We start from the raw sequence: 18153 nt of genomic DNA, 5'->3' as shown, positions 1-18153 counted from the left end.
GTACTAATCGAAAATCATGCCATTTCGCCAACAGCCATGTCCAAACTCGACAAAATCCTCACCGTAGCACCAGAGAGTTAACACTCCGGTTGTTGGATGCAATTTTTTTTTCCAAAAAAACATAATTTGAAATAACAATAACATAATGAAACATAATTCTATTTGAATAAGGACCTTCTGATGATCCCCCTTTGAGGGTGAAACATGCTGCCAAGGGTTTAGAGAGTAATAACTATATTTGATTTAATTTCAAATAAAAACTAAGAAATTTGTCTGAAAACAAAACAATTTGATTGGAGGTGCAGCTATTCCAGATTCTTTTCTTAGAGACTTAGAAACTACTTTTTTATTGAAAAATTACCTCTTCTCTTGAGCTAACCATAGTAGTCTAACGTTGACAAGGGGGTCCAGAGGGTACTTTTGGACTCAGGCCTAGGATGATTTTAAGGGCCTGGGAACTTGAAAAAACGACCGCGCATTTATTCGATATAGTGCGTTTTTTGGAAGTGTCTTGTTTTGAGCCCGAAGATCTTATTGGTACGGGTACCTGGCACAAATTATCCTCTCAACAGCCCTGAAGATCACGTCTTGTGTTTGTTTTTTTCAGAAATAGCCTATCTTGTTTTGGGTATCATATCTCTATTGGGCCCACAGTTTCTCCTTGGCTATCACTGGATCTTTCTCTTGTGGCCTACCATGGGCCAGAACAATAGGAGTTTCAAGATATAGCCCGATTTTCTCACCAAGACGCTATCACTACCGGTAACGTTTTTATAAAACAGAAATTAAAGTATAGAAATGAAGCCAACTAATTTGTTCGGCGCGTAATCACAATAAACTAATGATACGATTATGTACGCCGAGACAACAACTCAAGGATTTGAATCATTTCAGAAATTATCTTCATTCTATTTTAAACTAAGCCTTTCGTGCGCCCAAACAAAAGAAGCCTATGCTGCAGCTAGCCTATATGGAAGGAAAGCTTCTACTACCTAATTGGATTTTAATTTGGTCCTACAAAGTAGGTAGCCTAGGCCAATTGTAACTTACGTAAGCCTATTTTGTGTTGCATCACTGGCAGCTCGTGGTCAGTTATAATGGAGGGGCTGCGATGTAGATAGACCAATAACAGTAGGCCTACCTTAATGTATATAGCTCTCTAAGTAGGCTAATCACCCACTATATCAAAAACTCACAAATCTCAGTACCAACATCACCTCCTAATCAACATAAGTTAAATACACTCTAGTCTACCATATAACTCTTCCCTACTATCAATGCCATCTAGTTTTTCATTTTCTAACGCTCAGCAAGACATAGCTAGCCTACCTGTTTTTCATTAGCCTTAAAACAAACCGACAAAATGACACATCCGAAATCGGTCGAGTGACTTTCACAGTCAGCCACAACCTAGAAACAGCAAAATGGACAAGTTTCTTGAATCAAAATTTAGAATTTGGAAATAAAAAGAAATCGAAAAGAATTTTTTTTGTTTTACAATCCAGGGGGGCTGCAGCCCCTCCGCACGAGCCTCCACTGTGTTGCATCGTTATAATTTAGAATCGAATTGGAATATTTTTTGGAAGTTTAGAAAAATCTGTGATGTCACTTTCTATTTCATTTCAGTGTGTCATAAACCATATATTATTCAATGTGGATCTTATTTCGAGTCTGAAGCAAGCTACTTCAAATTACAATGGTAAAGATCTATATAGGTTCAAAAGCGTTTTTAAAGTTTAAATCGTGTTCAAATACTGTCGCATGGCGCCATTTTCTTGCTTTAATAGCTCCATCTCACATATCAAATCTTGCCAAACTAAGCAATAAATGCTTTATGACGTTTCTGGAAAACCCTACCCAGTTTGAACAGTCTCTGAAACAAATCATTCCCAAACTGAGCATGTGTAAGATTTATTCATCGCAAGGATCAAAATCCGCTGAGTGGCGTTCTGACTTTAACATGTAGGCTACTGAATCTAATTCACTTTCCTAACAAAACCATCTCAGTATTCATCTTCGCCTTCTTCACCCTCTCCTTCGACAGAATCAACGCCAACTTCTTCGTAATCCTTCTCGAGAGCTGCCAAATCTTCACGTGCTTCAGAGAATTCACCTTCTTCCATTCCTTCTCCGACGTACCTGCGCGAATGGGAAAATTCATTTGCCATCACTTTTTATAGTATTCTGTACTTTCAAAATAAACTTTGCAGTGCACTTGAACTTACCAATGCACGAAAGCTCGCTTGGCGTACATCAGATCAAACTTGTGGTCCAGACGAGCCCAAGCTTCAGCAATGGCGGTTGTGTTGCTCAACATGCAAACTGCACGTTGCACTTTAGCGAGATCTCCACCAGGAACCACAGTTGGTGGTTGGTAGTTGATTCCGACCTTGAAACCAGTTGGGCACCAATCCACAAACTAAACAGCAAATAGATTTTTAACAGCGGCGATAACCACCAATCAGGGACGTGGCCACAGAGGGCAGGGCAATCGCTCTCCCAAAATTTTATCTTGCTTCCCACCCAAAAAAAATGTTTTAATACTATCCTATTACAATGTTGTAATGCTATTGTCATTCATGTTGAATGACGATTGCCTACCAAACAGTTGCTTTTTTTCCCTTAACACTTTCCTTCTGTTCTAGCTACGTTACTGCCATTAATCATTCTATTAATCGACATTGTGTTTACCTGAATTGTACGTTTAGTCTTGATCGTCGCGATTGCAGCATTCACGTCCTTGGGTACAACGTCACCTCGATACAACATGCAACAAGCCATGTATTTCCCATGGCGAGGGTCGCACTTCACCATCTGGTTGGCTGGCTCGAAGCAAGCGTTAGTGATTTCGGCAACGGAGAGTTGCTCGTGGTAAGCCTTCTCAGCTGAAATAACTGGAGCGTATGTCACCAAGGGGAAATGGATTCGAGGATAAGGCACCAAGTTGGTTTGAAACTCAGTCAAATCGACATTCAAAGCACCGTCGAATCGCAATGAAGCGGTGATCGATGAAACGATTTGACCGATGAGGCGATTCAGATTTGTGTAGGTTGGTCGTTCGATGTCGAGATTCCTGCGGCAAATATCATAGATAGCTTCGTTGTCTACCATGAACGCACAATCCGAGTGCTCGAGAGTGGTGTGGGTGGTCAAGATGGAATTGTATGGTTCCACCACTGCTGTGGAGATCTAAAGAAAAAGATGCAGCGTTAAATTGCAGTTTGAATTCTGCTTTAAAAGCTATACAGGCGATAACGCCAATCACTAAATAAATCAGAAACCCTGAATTAAATAGCGAGGCAGCAGCTTAGCCTACACACCACTGTCGCCAACATATCTATAGGGTATACTAACTTACAACTTACAGACTACAGTAGATTGGAATTCAAATAATCTGTAATATTTCACAATATTTTGAGAGGAAAACAAACATTCGCACCTGAGGAGCTGGATAAATGGCAAATTCCAGTTTTGATTTCTTGCCGTAGTCAACAGAAAGGCGTTCCATCAGAAGTGAAGCAAACCCGGATCCAGTGCCGCCTCCGAAAGAATGAAATATGAGGAAGCCTTGGAGGCCAGTGCATTGATCGGCAAGCTTACGTATGCGATCGAGAACTAAGTCAACGATTTCCTTTCCTGTAAGAAAATACATTGTTTCTGTTGCTACATGTTGGTAACCTTTCCTAACTAGAACGAATAATAAATATTTTGCAAAGGATGCCTGAAGGTTTGGGTGACGTCCAAAAGATTTAAAGCTCATTCCTGATAGTCAATCAACGTTCTACTTAAGAAACGATGGTAACGTTAGATCAAACAAAATGGTTTAATCTTTAATATACTGTTACTTGACTGCCATCAGTAGTGCAAAACGTTAACAATCTTACAAATGTTCCAATCTTGGGAAGAGACCACATCATTTTGCGAATTAATGTTAGGCTACAACAATTCACAGAGTAAACCGTCAGTTGGCGATAAGTCCGCCACGTTAGCTCAGTGATTAGCCTACGCGCCCGACTCAAGATAAGCGGCCCTGGTTAGACGTTTGGGGTGTGCGCTTGAGCAACACATTTCAAGACTGCTCTCCATTCAGCGGCACCAAGTAGATGGAATAATTCCCCGGCAACAACAAGCAGAAACTTCACTCTATCAATCTCGGTGACCGGGCCTGCGTCAGTGGTTCACAGTCTCTACAAGTATGCGAAACTGCCAGAATTAAGTTCCTTAGAAATCTTTCCCAGTCCGAGGATAAAGATCAAATCAATCGAATCACAAAATGATGTTGACAATATTAATACAACTACTAAAAAAATGAAAAAGCGATTTTATTCTGTAGAGTGTAGACACTCAAGCAGAATAGATTTCTTTGTTATTGATATGTTTGTTTAAGAACTAATTTAAACGTAAAGAGCGCAGGCGACTACACAAACTGGGAGTCTGGTCGATTGCACTTATGTAACCGGCTGGCTGCGGACCACGAACAAACACATTGTTGGTAAGGACCTCAGCAAATAGTGTTTCGAACATTCGCGAATATGTTAACAACACTTGGCAAACAACTGACCGTCATCAAAGAGCAAACAACCTGAATCGATTTTTTCTTCTAACTTAACCTTTGTAAAGCGTAAAGGTAGTTTATTCAGAAGTTTAAAAAGGGTTTACTCACCGATGGTGTAGTGGCCTCGAGCGTAATTGTTGGCAGCATCCTCTTTACCAGTGATGAGTTGTTCTGGATGGAAAAGTTGGCGATAGGTCCCAGTTCGAACCTCGTCTAAAAATGAAAAGTTTCGTATATGTTCATAAACGTAAGGTTAACAAACAAACATTTAAAGCGATAAACATTATACTTTAAAGTGTACCAGCAAGATGCTCCGATGTTTCGGGATAAAGATCAAATTGGAGAGGGAGAGAGACAGAAACAAGATGGACTACTTACCAACAACAGTTGGTTCCAAGTCTACAAATACCGCTCTTGGGACATGTTTTCCAGCTCCAGTCTCACTAAAGAAAGTGTTAAAGGAATCATCTCCCCCTCCAATGGTCTTGTCACTCGGCATCTGTCCATCTGGTTGGATGCCATGCTCGAGACAATACAACTCCCAGCAAGCGTTTCCAATCTGAACTCCGGCTTGGCCGACGTGGATAGAGATACATTCACGCTGAAAAGAAAATAATTTATTCCAAAGCATAGTACATAAAAAGGCCACAAATAATCTAAACTTTTCGTCTCGTTGTAGTTACAAAACCAGCATCAAATTTAAACAATGTAAGCACTCCACCAAAAGAACAAATTAAACTTGAGCAATTTGAATTATTATTGGTTGTAGGCCCGTTGAAATTATTGTTTGGTCGAAAAATTTTTTTCACAAACGTTAAATTGGAAATGCTTTTGTGCTGGACGCACCTAGACTAGGCCTGAATAATTGCGAAAACTTTGTTTTAAATTTGCAACAAAAGGAAATTTCTCGAAACGAAAGAAAAAGAACTGCAATATTATTTTGAATACCTTTTCTTTAAGTTTAAAGAAATAAACTCATAGGCTTCACGCAACTTTTAGGATACATTTCTCTTACATTTTCACCAAACGTTTAGTCGTAACCCACTGCTCATATTTTGCATGGAAATGTATAGTCGTAAACTTTTAGCTATGTTTTCCCGTGTAACAAACGTCTTCAGAACCGTTACGAAAGCTCCCTTTTTCATGAAAAAGTTGGTCCGTAACTAGGCAACCCCGCTGAGCACTAGTTCAAACAGAATCTTTAAAAAAAAATGTTGAAACAAACTAAATCCACCAATTTAAATCTTTGTAACAAGAAACTAGGCATGCATTGACACATTGTTTGGTGATCTTTTACTAAAAATGCGCTGAACTCACCATATTGAAAGATTGAAGAACTGAGTAAGAAAATAACAGTGATTTACCACACAGGGCTTGCAGCAACTTTACGTAGCTTCTATACCGTTGAACTGATAAAGCGAGTTACTCTTCGCGGCTTTATATTCCATGAAAATTCCAGAAGAGGAGATAAAGTGCGTGACGTCACAAGTCCTTGTAACTCGCGCCAATTTTATGAAAGTTGAAATCATTCCGCGCTTTGACAAGCCAATCAGATAAAAGACGCGCTTCAGCATTCAAACCCGGCAAAATGTCTCCTTGCGCGTAGCTAATTATTATTTACAAATTCATCATAATCGTGTTTGACGTTTTTCTTTTCAAAATGTGCCGTAATAATGGAAAATAGAGTGAAGCGCTATGGCAACAACTAAAGTTGAGCAGGTTGCTTGAAAACTGCCAATTACAGTAGTAGGCTACTTATATCTGAAAAGTAATTCAGAAAACAACTTTTGTCGACATGAAATTTTACTCTAAAAAAATCGTTTGCAAGGAAATTAAACTGTTCACAATAACAATAATTAGAAACGAAATTACAGTATACCAAAAACTTTCTGCTCGCTGTACTAGTGAGTGCTCAGCCTTGTGCTGATAGCCGGGAAGAACGCCCCTTTCTTCACAATGTCCTCTGCCCTGGCGCCTGCTGGTTTTGTTGGCTCTTTTCTTTCCACAGGGATGGGAGTTAAACTGACTGGTAAAGCGGTGGTCGAATAAATTTGTGGCTAGAATACGATGCGATACTGATGAGCCCAGCCTCATGGGCGAAACACGTGTCTATCGCTGTCAATTCTTGCTACAAATCGGCTGCCGAGAAACAAAAACTTTATATTGAAACAAAAATATTTTTTTCGTATTTAGAAGCGTTTTATGTCACATTTTAAAAGAACAATTTTGCAAAGTGGTATAAATTTGTTTCGATCACTCACCAACCTTAACACAGTCTTCTGCGATTAGCTAAAATTAAGGTAAGCCACTTTAATTGCAGTTCTAATGAATGTACTTTTCGCGCTTGGAAATTTTGGTACATTTCGTTTTTGTTTCGAGCTAACAAAAAAAAAACGAATTCTCGAGCTATCAAAAAAAAAGGAAGTCTTCACTAACAAACTTGAATATTATGGCAAAAAAGTAGCTATAAATGAAAAGTATATTTGTTTCAACAGTCCTACTCAGTAGCCTACATGGCAATTTTAAAGCACAAGTTTTGTAATTCATGCGGCTGAGAACTATGAGTGTTTGAATAGAAGTAAGAAGTAACAAAAATTTCTTGAAGATATTTAGTTTTGCTTTGACCATCCACGGCTAATTTTGGACACAAAAGTTGTTTTTTCGATTTTACTTCAACAGTTTGGTTTTACAATACAGTAGCCTACTTCGTTTGGACAATTAAAATGTTCGGAAAGATTCTTGTTAGCTCAAGATGTTTTTACAAATTTGTAGGACTTGATATATGAATTGTACAGTAGCCTACATTCGTTGTGTTTGAACAATTTATGTAAAACTTATAGTTTATTCAATTGAATAACCACACTTTCTCGGACGGTTTCCACTCTGAGCATGACGTTGAATGTCAGTCTGCAGACATTGAATAAATGTAAAAGTGACGAATTTTGCTGTCTGGGTGATTGTTGCTGCATAATGAATGAATCTCGTTAAAACAGAACAAAGCACAGTTGTACGATAACGAATTCAATTATGCCACAGTTGGCTGTTGACATCTACTTCAATTTTTGCCCAAAGCACATGGAAAGTGCATTTAGTGCTACGTAAGCACTTCTCCAACCAAAGCAATCAAACAGGATAAATGGAATTTAGCGGTAGAATTTGTGTAAGGTTTCCAAACGTTCAATCAACGTAAACAGTTTGAACTTAGCAAACCTTGTATCATGAAAACATGTTGCTTAACTGAAAGTTTTGGCAGGTTAGGTTTGTGAGTTCTAGACTGTTACTTCAGTCTGACACAAGAACTTTAGCTTTGTGAATCAAAAGTTCCGTCACAAACCTACGTAGAGACACGACCAAGGTCACCGCTTGTGGCAATCAGGGAATGGGGTGGAATGGAATGGAATGGAATGGAAGATGGAATGGAATGGAAAACAGATTTTGGGATGGAAGATGGAAAATGCCAAGGATGGAAAGAAACGATAGTGCTTGATAGTGCTTCAAATTATACGGTAACATTGTAGTATAAAATGCTGGTATGCCCTTTGCTCGCACAGCAGAGGGCAACACACTATTCTAAGAAAAGACAAACCGCTTTTGAACGCCATTTAATTTGTTTTAATCACGCACAATGAATGAAGAAGAATCAAAAATGGAATTTTAATTTGCCGTTGTCACTATGAAACTAAATGAAGCGTCGTCTTGTTTGCCCACTTTCGCTGAGATTGTAGGCAACTGTATTGTGATATGAAAGTGGCGTTTCTTTCTCAAATAATGGCATCTCCAAAGGTGAATACATATTTATAAAATGCCAATTTGGCATAGTTGCTATGGCAACGGGAAATCATGTGTTTTCGGATCATAAATTGTCTATTCAGGCCTAAAATTGCTAGCGTGGTGCTGTGTAGTAAATCCACCTATTCATAGAACAAGTTTGATTAAACCGTTGTCATGTTGTTTTCGTTTTGTTTAACAAGACCTTCAACTGTTTTCAACAAGTATTGTCCATTTGCCAAGCTTAGTTTGGCACTCAAACGCAATTTTCTTATCATCAGTTCACACACATTTGTAATTACTTTGATAGACAAAAGTAAGACACTGTCGCAGGTTTGGTTGTTTGACTTTGAATCTTTACCCTCGGACTGACAAAGCCTTGATAGGTTATTCCTGGTAGTTTAGCATACTTTTTGTAGAGGCTTTTGACACTGTTGTTGCCGGGGAATTATTCCATCCATTAGGTACCGCTGAATGGAGAGCAGTCCATAGAATGTATTGCTCAAGCGCACAACCCGAGAGTCGAACCAACGCCGCTTGATCTTGAAGCTTCTTCGTTCAGGAAGTCACGCGCTAACCAACTGAGCTATCGGGGCGAACCGGAGAACAACGAACATAGAAAACGGAGAAACGACATTCATGTAACTATGAAAAATTTCATTGCAACAAAAGGTCAATGACGATAAAGTAGGCACTATCGAATTTCAAATCAAACAATCGGTATTGTTGGCACGGGAATCCAGGGGGTACTTTTCGGCTCTGGACCAGCATGATATTGGAGGTCGTAATCTTTCAAAGAGCCGAGAACTTGAAGAAACCACCGCGTATTGATTGGATAGCTTATAGTGCGATTTTCTGAAAAGTGTGTTGATTTGGGGCCCGAAAATCCCATTGGTACCGGGCCCTCTCTCAACTGCCCTGCAAACAACATTCTCTAGTCAAAAAATTTAAAAAACACAATATAGCAAAAATTTTGTGTAAAGATGATCAATAGAACAAAATAGACAAAATTAAATTATAAAAGTGCAGTACGAATAACCCATGATTCTGGATAGCGACGCAATACCTCGAACTTTCCACAAGACAAAGAGACATATTGATGATGAGTGAGAGGACACAACAGAATTAAATATCATTGATTTAAGCTAAAGCTAGCAAAATTGATTTTAAAAGAAGTTTTTTTTTCGACCTGTATTTTTCTCAAAAAGTTAGACGATTATTTTATTATGTTTGGTGTAGGCTACCGGTAGCCTACAGTATAGAAGGTTTTGTACTTGACCTATTATGGCCCCCCTTTGGTGACTGCTACAGAGAACATCAAAACATAGCTTACCGCTGTGATACCTTTGTTTGGTACGTTAAAGGTGTACAGTACGGTATTGTATTTATTTTGCATTTGTGTTTATTCTTAATACAACTTTTTGAATGGTCGCCATCAATGATTTAGACTTGTAGCCATGGGCCATAGGTTTAAAATCCTATTCACTTATGCGTCGAGCCAAAATAAGTTTTAGAGTGTTAAGAGTCTGGGGCAGGCTTGTGTATCATTCAACGACTTTCAAGGCGTCAAGACAAAAATTAAACTTATAGCAAGAATCGAATTTGATAGCCACACTATAGCCCTATTCGCGGTAGACCGCTCCCCCGTATGCTTTGTTCCATTGTTTTTAATACATTGCATTTTTACAAGTTTCGTGTCCAAATCAACTCGAATTACAATTCCATCTGTAATTCACAAAAGATAATTTGTTTTCATATTATTACATCTTCATCTTTCAGACAGCTTCATGTAAACATAATTTTTCTTTGTCACACTGTGTTTAGTTTTGACACTAAATGTTATGTTGTGAATTAGATCTGACTGTCCTTCAAAAACGTAAATATATTGGTCACTCAAATGACAAAAAGAAACTTTTTTGAAAGCTTCAACAGTTAAAGGGCACACGTAAGCAGGGACGGATTTAGCTGATGGGAAGCCCGGAGCATTATTAGATCAGGGGGCCCTTGTGCAAAAAAAATTTTCGCGCCTTCGGCGCGAAAACCACTTCTACGTCTACTGTAGCATTAATCCACCACTGCACAACATTTTGCAGAAACTTCAAGGGCTGAAAGAAAAAAAATAACACAAAATCACATTTTTTCCAGGTAGGGGGCTTTTTAAAAGTTGGGGGGGGGAGCCGGGGCACCTGCCCCCCCTAAATCTGGGCCTGCACGTAGGTTAGGCTACCAATTGCCTACTAGCCTACTAGCCAAGTCAAAGACACACTAATATCAAATTTGGAAGTATGAAAAAGAAACTTTACTTTGATCGTTGCCTACCTAGGCTAATTGATTTTACAACATTTTTATCACAAAACTTTATCAATGATAATAGCCTACACTGCTTTAATAAAACACATGGTAGGTAATAGGGGTGACAAGGGGTCCAGGGGGTACTTTGAGACGTTGGCTCGAGATGATTTTAGGGCCCGGAAACTTAAGAAACCACCGCGTATTTTTGGATATAAAGTGACCGTACCAACTTATTACAATTTACAACTACTGAGATGTGACATCAGAAAAGCTGGCCTGGGATCCCTAAGTTTGCAAAGAAAATATTGGGCTTGTTCTGTTCAACATATTTGTTTGAGCATAGGCCGGCTGCATAGACGAGTGGCGAGAGCCCCGGTTCGACATTCGATATGGCGTCGGTTTAACACCGCTCAATAGCATGCGGCCGTGTGTTTGACAAGACGCTTAATGACATGTCGTCGATTGCGGTGTAGTGCCCCTTTTGACTATAGCGCTAAATTTCTCTAATGATTATGAACAGTAGCCTAGACCCTATAGACTGCTCCATAGAGAAATGTGGTCACAACGGTAAACCATAATCTCTTCGTGGGAAAATTGTAACATAAGATTCGCGGATCCGTTCGTCTGTATGCAATGACCGAAAAGAAACACTCTTTTGAAACGGCTATTCAAGAATTGTATTTCTGTAAAAAATAGCCCACTGGCCGTCGAAACTGGGATGCAACGCGATACACCACTAAACTTGTCACTACAAAACAAATTACTTGGATAAAGACGGAAATTCGTCCAGCTGGCAAGCACTAAGCAAACAGTTAAATATTCGACCAATCTTCAAGCAACAATTTAAAAAATGACGAGAATAAATTACGATATTTCAAACGCACGTAAGCAGTTACTGTGACGTAATAATGATAAGCAATGATAAGCTATTCAAGCACCTGATCAAGTTTGGCTCATGCCTGTTCAAGCCTGGCTCACACCTGCTTAAGTTTGGCTTACACCTGTTCAAGTAATTAAAGATTTAACGATGATGTAATGTTATGCTGCAGCTGCAAACGGTTGTGCAATTCAAGATTTAACGATGATGTAATCTTTGCTATTTTCTAGCAACAGTCCATGACGTAAGACGTCAGGTTTAGTAGACAACGGTTCTATGTGACGTTTGATATGGAAAGTGTCCGTAACAAATGCCTACGGCCCTTCTTAGGGCTATGACCTGCTGAACTAGACTGTGTAAGCATACCTTCTCGGGCAGGCATATAAACTTGAACTGCAACCGCTTGAAATCAAAGCTGAGTGACTCCTGCCTTCGTGATGTGTTACGCTTGTCTATCACTAACCTCGAAGTCGAACCAGACCTGACCTGGGTAGAGAAATCAAGGCGTCAGTTTCATCCTTCACATCAACACGGCTGTATTTTACAAAGTTGCTGGATGTGTTAATTTCTGATAGAAAAGCAGATAACTTATACAGCCTAACTTAGCCTATCATATCCCGTGATATGTAGGCTACAGGCTACAACAATACACTTAAACCTGCATATTATATTTATTGAGTTCCATTAAGGATAGGGGATCTCCTGACTACGAAGCAGCAGGCCAGCGATTCTCCATCAAGTATCAGTTCAGCATTTTTTATTAAAAATACTGAACCTGCATATTTGTATACGGTACCTTCATATTAACCTTGCTTTGTTGTATGAAAATGACATTAGAGAGAGAGAGAGAGAAACCTTTTATTTTGTCTGCTGCGAAAAATAGTATACGGTACAAATATAAACCGGTACATATATATTCAACAACAGACAGGAAGCAGCGAAAGACCATAGTCATCGAGTCAGCTACTTCCCGTGTTTTTAATGTGACAAATGTAAAGCATCGGCGTTACGTTGCAAACAAGATAAACATAAGTTCCGCAAAAATGTAAACAAAAAAGTGGATTCCTGTGGTTTCATTGTAACATCAAAAAATATCATGCCCTACAAAAGTAAGTTAGTATGAGAAAAAAAACACCTATGCAAAAACAACAACTGTTAACTGCTAGCATAAAGGACGAAGCAAAGACACTAAATGTAGGCCTATCTATATAAATTCATACTTTAACAAAATCAGTCAGTTTATAGGCCGACTTGAGTACAGTACATTGCAGTCGTTAATAAGTAGTACCGTACGTAGCACAAGTTTGTGAGAAGTAAGCCTATACGTATAGTACTAACAATGTTCAATCCGAAATAATCGTCAATGTTGTGACAATAAAAACAGTCACGGACCAAGTTCATTCATATAATACAATATTCATATAATATACAATATACATTAAATAATACAATATTGCTGTTATGCATCTTTCTTCACGCCAAACAAGATTATCAGAGGCTGTTGGCCTGAGGGCACTTCCACGTTATCAAATATGGCCCGCCTCATAAAAAGTTTGGACACCCCTTCACTAGCGGATCAAAATCGGTTTTTCAGATGCTTTAAAATTGAACTGATTCAGTGAAAATAAACTTTACGGTTTGAAATTATTCTAGAAAACAAAGAAGCCAATCACATTGTGTGATTTGTTTCGTCATAGTAAATACAAGACAGAAAAACGAATAATGATAAAAACGTCGTATCATTTAGGTAGAAGTTTGCAACGTAAAAGCTGCTGGCCTTCGATTGTAAGTAACAAACCATCGAGTTATCTATTTCAACTATTTTCCGAACAACTAAAAAATGGTAAGTGGTTGCGATTGAAAAAGTTTTAATTAGCATTATGTTTGATAGGTAGGCTGCGGTACTGCAGGCCCAGTGATTTAATGCAAGTAAAATTAAACCGATTCGGTTTTGGTCAAAATAAAGTCAAGGTGGAAGAACTTTGCACCAAATCTAAATTTCGTTTCGAAACATTGTTGTATTGAACACTCCAAAGGCTGAATATCGTAATTGGTATCTTTGAAGAAAACTACACAAGGCCGACTAGCCTATTTTAAATTAGCACTTTCTGTGATACTCGCGTTTGTTCAAGCGATTCAATTCAAAATTTGTCAAGAAACTTCGGTTTCAAAGCAAACAAAAAAAATTGCGTCAAAACAAAAGATTTCAAATGTTCTTGGTTGGAGCAACCTACTGATCACCTCTTTTTAAGAAGCCTAGGTTAACATTACATCTAGCTGAAAATACAATTACTTTCATGCAGTGGCGGCTGGTGGTGTTTGTGAGCAGCGGAACTGCAATAGATAGTCCCGGGGGGGGCGAAGCCCGTCGCTGAGTTTGCCGAAGGCGAACGACTTCCCGGGGGGTCTGGCCCCCCCTAGAAAATTTTGAAAAATTAAATTAAATTTAGAGCGTTCTGAGCATGTTTTTACCCCAAATTTTAAATGCATTCAAACTTTGTTAAAAAGTTGATGTATTCCTAAGCTATAATTTGAAAAAACTAACAGTAGGCTATTGCTTTGGAGACAAACTTTACTAGTATTGAGCTTAGTCTTGACTAGCCTAGCCGTTGCAAACAAAGTTTAAGTGGTTTTGAGATGCCCTAGGCTGGACTAGGTCCAGCACTTCCTATAACCTGTTGAATACCCTAACTCTACAGCTAACACTTCAACACTCATGGCTCATCGCTACTCTGCGAAATAAAAGCTAACTTTAAAAAGTCTGTTAAGTTATTCGGTTAGGTGGGGCTGTTTTCCATGCAGCCCCAACAGATTCAAAAATTGCTGTAAAATACCAAAAGAGGTGGAGTTTCAAAGATAATTTTTAGCCAATTAGTGCGCTTGAAATCCAGAATCTCGGGCTGCAGAGCAGTTTGCCCAATACCGGTGTAACTTTTAAGATTTTAATTTTCTATCTGCAATTCTTAAGTGAAAAAAGCAATCGGGTCGGACAAACACAGAGCAAAACATATTTTCCCTCTTCTCGTTCTTTCAGGTGGGGCTGCAGCCCCATGGCACGAGCCGCCACTGCTTCCATGCATTTGTTAAGTTGTCAGTAAAAAGAACGGATTTTGCTGTCTGGTGTAAGAATTTGCAAATTGTTGATATGGAAACTATCTTTTTGAACCCTAAGCAAACTAACTTGTGAGAAATGCTCTTTGATGTGCTTTGCAAATAGGAGGGCTCAAAAGTTTTATGACTTTTTGTATTTTTTTGGTTTAAATTAATTAGGCTATAGTTTTTGCAACCTACTTAGAAATAGTGTCGTTTTTTTCTCAGCGTGAATGTATCTCTATCCACATTGGCCAAGCCGGAGTTCAGATAGGAAACGCTTGCTGGGAGTTGTATTGTCTGGAGCATGGTATTCAACCAGATGGACAAATGCCAAGTGACAAGACCATTGGAGGAGGGGACGATTCCTTTAACACTTTCTTTAGTGAGACTGGAGCTGGAAAACATGTCCCAAGAGCCGTATTTGTAGACTTGGAACCAACTGTTGTTGGTGAGTACTGCGTCTTGTTCATACCTAGAAGTATGAACTTTATCGATTTTAAGGTTTGTTTGGATGGGATGGTGCAGCGGATAAGGTGTTGGCTTTCCAGTGAAGCAATCCTGGTTCGACACCCGGCTTAAACTGGTTTTTGATAAGCATGGCTCATCTCTACCTAGTCCTAGAGTGTAGTAAATAGGATGGACAGAGTTGCTGAAGCAAAGGCGTCGAGAGAAAAGAACTGACCGTCCTACTTTCGTTAGTGCCGAAGGCCCAGTGGCATAGAAACTCGTAGAATTCGCCTATAACGGCTTCGTTTATAACGTCAATTCGCCTATTACGTCACATTTCGCTCTGTCCCGGCAGAATTCCTATCTTTTACATACATTGTAGTTCGGCTACAACAGCATCGCATATATCGTCAATTCGCATGTAACAGCACCTTTTATTGATCCAAAGACGTCTTTTTTTCGTTTATAACGTCACTTTAAACTATCACCTTCACCACGAACGGTCAGTCTTTTAATCCAGTTAGCGCTGCTGCTTGCAAAATGTCTTCCTTTTATTTCGCTACGTCGTTCTCAGTAGGGACTTTAACTGAATTAACTTTTTTCCCGCGTGAAAAACTATCACGTGTAAAAAAGCAGCTTTACAGGTGACCTTTAAACAACCCAAAGCAACAGTTGTACAATGTAGCCTACGTGCAGTAGGCTACTGTATAAACTAATTAACTTTTTTTTCCGCGTGGAAAACTATCACGTGTAAAAAACAGCTCTACAGCTGTGTCAAATCCGTGTCAAAACCGAAACAGCTCAAGATCAATGCCTTTTTTGCTAATAAACAATGAACTTTTCTACTACTGTATGTAACGAGCTGTATTGCGCAAATTTCCTGTACCTTTCGCTGTAGGTTATTTTTTTTAAACAATTTTTTTGTTTACTGTATTTTCTGCGTGCCCTTTGTCAGTTTAGTAGTACACAGTAACCCTGATTGGATTATACACCTCTTTCTTTAATCAAAAAACAGTAGTGGAATAGTTTGCGGTAGTTCGTCTATAACGTCAATTCGGCTATAACGTCAGTTTTTGCAAATCCCCTAGAGGTGCTGTTATAGGCGAATTCTACTGTATTTTCATTCCCCAAAACTGAGTATTTGAATTAACCTTTTTATTATAAGCATTCAAGAAACTTTTTGTTTTTAGACGAGGTTCGAACTGGGACCTATCGCCAACTTTTCCATCCAGAGCAACTCATCACTGGTAAAGAAGATGCTGCCAACAATTACGCTCGAGGCCACTATACCATCGGTAAGTGAATCACTTTTAAACTTCGAAATAGAAAAAATACCTCAATAAATATAAAGTTCCTTGCTTTGTTTTATTGAATTCATCTTAAATTACTTTGTTACTAACCTATTACATTTAAATGATTTCTAATATAAAGTTTGCTATTTCGCAGGAAAGGAAATCGTTGACTTAGTTCTCGATCGCTTACGTAAGCTTGCCGATCAATGCACTGGCCTCCAAGGCTTCCTCATATTTCACTCTTTCGGAGGCGGCACTGGATCCGGGTTCGCTTCACTTCTCATGGAACGCCTTTCTGTTGACTACGGCAAGAAATCAAAACTGGAATTTGCCATTTATCCGTCACCACAGGTATCAACATGAAATATATTATCTTGATGCGGCATTTTGTTTAAATTCATTTGATAAATTAGTTACAGGTTAAAAAACGATGTGTCCAGTGAATTCGGCTCAGCAGCTTTTAAGGTAGACATCAAACTGCAATTTAGCGCTGCGTCTGTTCTAGGTCTCCACAGCAGTGGTGGAACCATACAATTCCATCTTGACCACCCACACCACTCTCGAGCACTCGGATTGTGCGTTCATGGTAGACAACGAAGCTATCTACGATATTTGCCGCAGGAATCTCGACATCGAACGACCAACCTACACAAATCTGAATCGCCTCATCGGTCAAATCGTTTCATCGATCACCGCTTCATTGCGATTCGACGGTGCTTTGAATGTCGATTTGACTGAGTTTCAAACCAACTTGGTGCCTTATCCTCGAATTCATTTCCCCTTGGTGACATACGCTCCAGTTATTTCAGCTGAGAAGGCTTACCACGAGCAACTCTCCGTTGCCGAAATCACTAACGCTTGCTTCGAGCCAGCCAACCAGATGGTGAAGTGCGACCCTCGCCATGGGAAATACATGGCTTGTTGCATGTTGTATCGTGGTGACGTTGTACCCAAGGACGTGAATGCTGCAATCGCGACGATCAAGACTAAACGTACAATTCAGGTAAACACAATGGCGATCGATAGGTAAATGATTGGTGATTATCGCCACTGTTTAATAATCCATTTGCTTTTTAGTTTGTGGATTGGTGCCCAACTGGTTTCAAGGTCGGAATCAACTACCAACCACCAACTGTGGTTCCTGGTGGAGATCTCGCTAAAGTGCAACGTGCAGTTTGTATGTTGAGCAACACAACCGCCATTGCTGAAGCTTGGGCTCGTCTGGACCATAAGTTTGATCTGATGTACTCCAAGCGAGCTTTCGTACATTGGTAAGTTCAAGTGCACTGCAAAGTTTATTTTGAAAGTACTATAGAATACTATAAAAAGTGATGGCTAAAGATTTTTTTGATTCGCGCAGGTACGTCGGAGAAGGAATGGAAGAAGGTGAATTCTCTGAAGCACGTGAAGATTTGGCAGCTCTCGAGAAGGATTACGAAGAAGTTGGCGTTGATTCTGTCGAAGAAGAGGCTGATGAAGTCGAGGATGAATATTGAACATCGTTGGCAATTTTTTTCTAAACATGGTACCGGAAAGCCTTGCAGTGTAGGGAAATACTAAACAAATTATTGGTGGTCCTGCTGATGAAATGAATAATTTTTTATCAGTATGAAAATAAAATTTCCAAAAATTTGTTTGTGACTCTTGAAATACAGTAAAGACGTGTGCGTAGTTATGCAGTGGAATAGCAAAGGTAATACAATAATACATATTACATAGCCTACATGGTGTAGGGTGGGCTACTGGTAATAGGCTACTCTTATGGAAGGTGGTGGTTTAAACAAGTTGGAAGTGGACAGCGTGCTATCTGATACATAGTTGAACAACTT

The 18153-nt window shown here is 39.3% G+C and overlaps 2 protein-coding genes across 2 annotated transcripts; one reads left to right on the top strand and one right to left on the bottom strand.

Moving 5' to 3' along the window:
- Window positions 1–1895: 1895 nt before the first annotated feature.
- Window positions 1896–5954, bottom strand: LOC145767312 (tubulin alpha chain, testis-specific). The gene is made up of 7 exons (XM_082579110.1): window positions 5873–5954; window positions 4934–5156; window positions 4664–4768; window positions 3440–3636; window positions 2692–3189; window positions 2226–2419; window positions 1896–2139 (listed from the first exon to the last, which is right to left on the bottom strand). Exons 1-7 carry the CDS (start codon window positions 5873–5875, stop codon window positions 2004–2006), a joined length of 1356 nt encoding a protein of 451 aa, XP_082435236.1. The 5' UTR covers window positions 5876–5954; the 3' UTR covers window positions 1896–2003.
- Window positions 5955–13229: 7275 nt separating this feature from the next.
- Window positions 13230–17958, top strand: LOC145766276 (tubulin alpha-3 chain-like). Its single transcript, XM_082577951.1, has 7 exons — window positions 13230–13335; window positions 14811–15033; window positions 16223–16327; window positions 16479–16675; window positions 16830–17327; window positions 17402–17595; window positions 17685–17958. Exons 1-7 carry the CDS (start codon window positions 13333–13335, stop codon window positions 17818–17820), a joined length of 1356 nt encoding a protein of 451 aa, XP_082434077.1. The 5' UTR covers window positions 13230–13332; the 3' UTR covers window positions 17821–17958.
- Window positions 17959–18153: the final 195 nt, after the last annotated feature.

The sequence above is a fragment of the Aplidium turbinatum genome, chromosome 3 (genome assembly GCF_918807975.1).
Source record: "Aplidium turbinatum chromosome 3, kaAplTurb1.1, whole genome shotgun sequence".
In the NCBI taxonomy this organism is placed as follows: domain Eukaryota; kingdom Metazoa; phylum Chordata; class Ascidiacea; order Aplousobranchia; family Polyclinidae; genus Aplidium; species Aplidium turbinatum.
The sequence above is the reverse complement of the archived record's forward strand: the minus strand, read 5'-3'. Positions and strand labels throughout refer to the sequence as shown.

Coding starts and splice junctions, on each gene's coding strand:
- LOC145767312 (XM_082579110.1), bottom strand. Junction 3,190..3,439: donor CCATTTATCCAGCTCCTCAG/GTGCGAATGTTT, acceptor CTTTTTCTTTAG/ATCTCCACAGCAGTGGTGGA. Junction 2,420..2,691: donor AGACTAAACGTACAATTCAG/GTAAACACAATG, acceptor TTTGCTGTTTAG/TTTGTGGATTGGTGCCCAAC.
- LOC145766276 (XM_082577951.1), top strand. Junction 15,034..16,222: donor CTTGGAACCAACTGTTGTTG/GTGAGTACTGCG, acceptor TTTTGTTTTTAG/ACGAGGTTCGAACTGGGACC. Junction 17,328..17,401: donor AGACTAAACGTACAATTCAG/GTAAACACAATG, acceptor TTTGCTTTTTAG/TTTGTGGATTGGTGCCCAAC.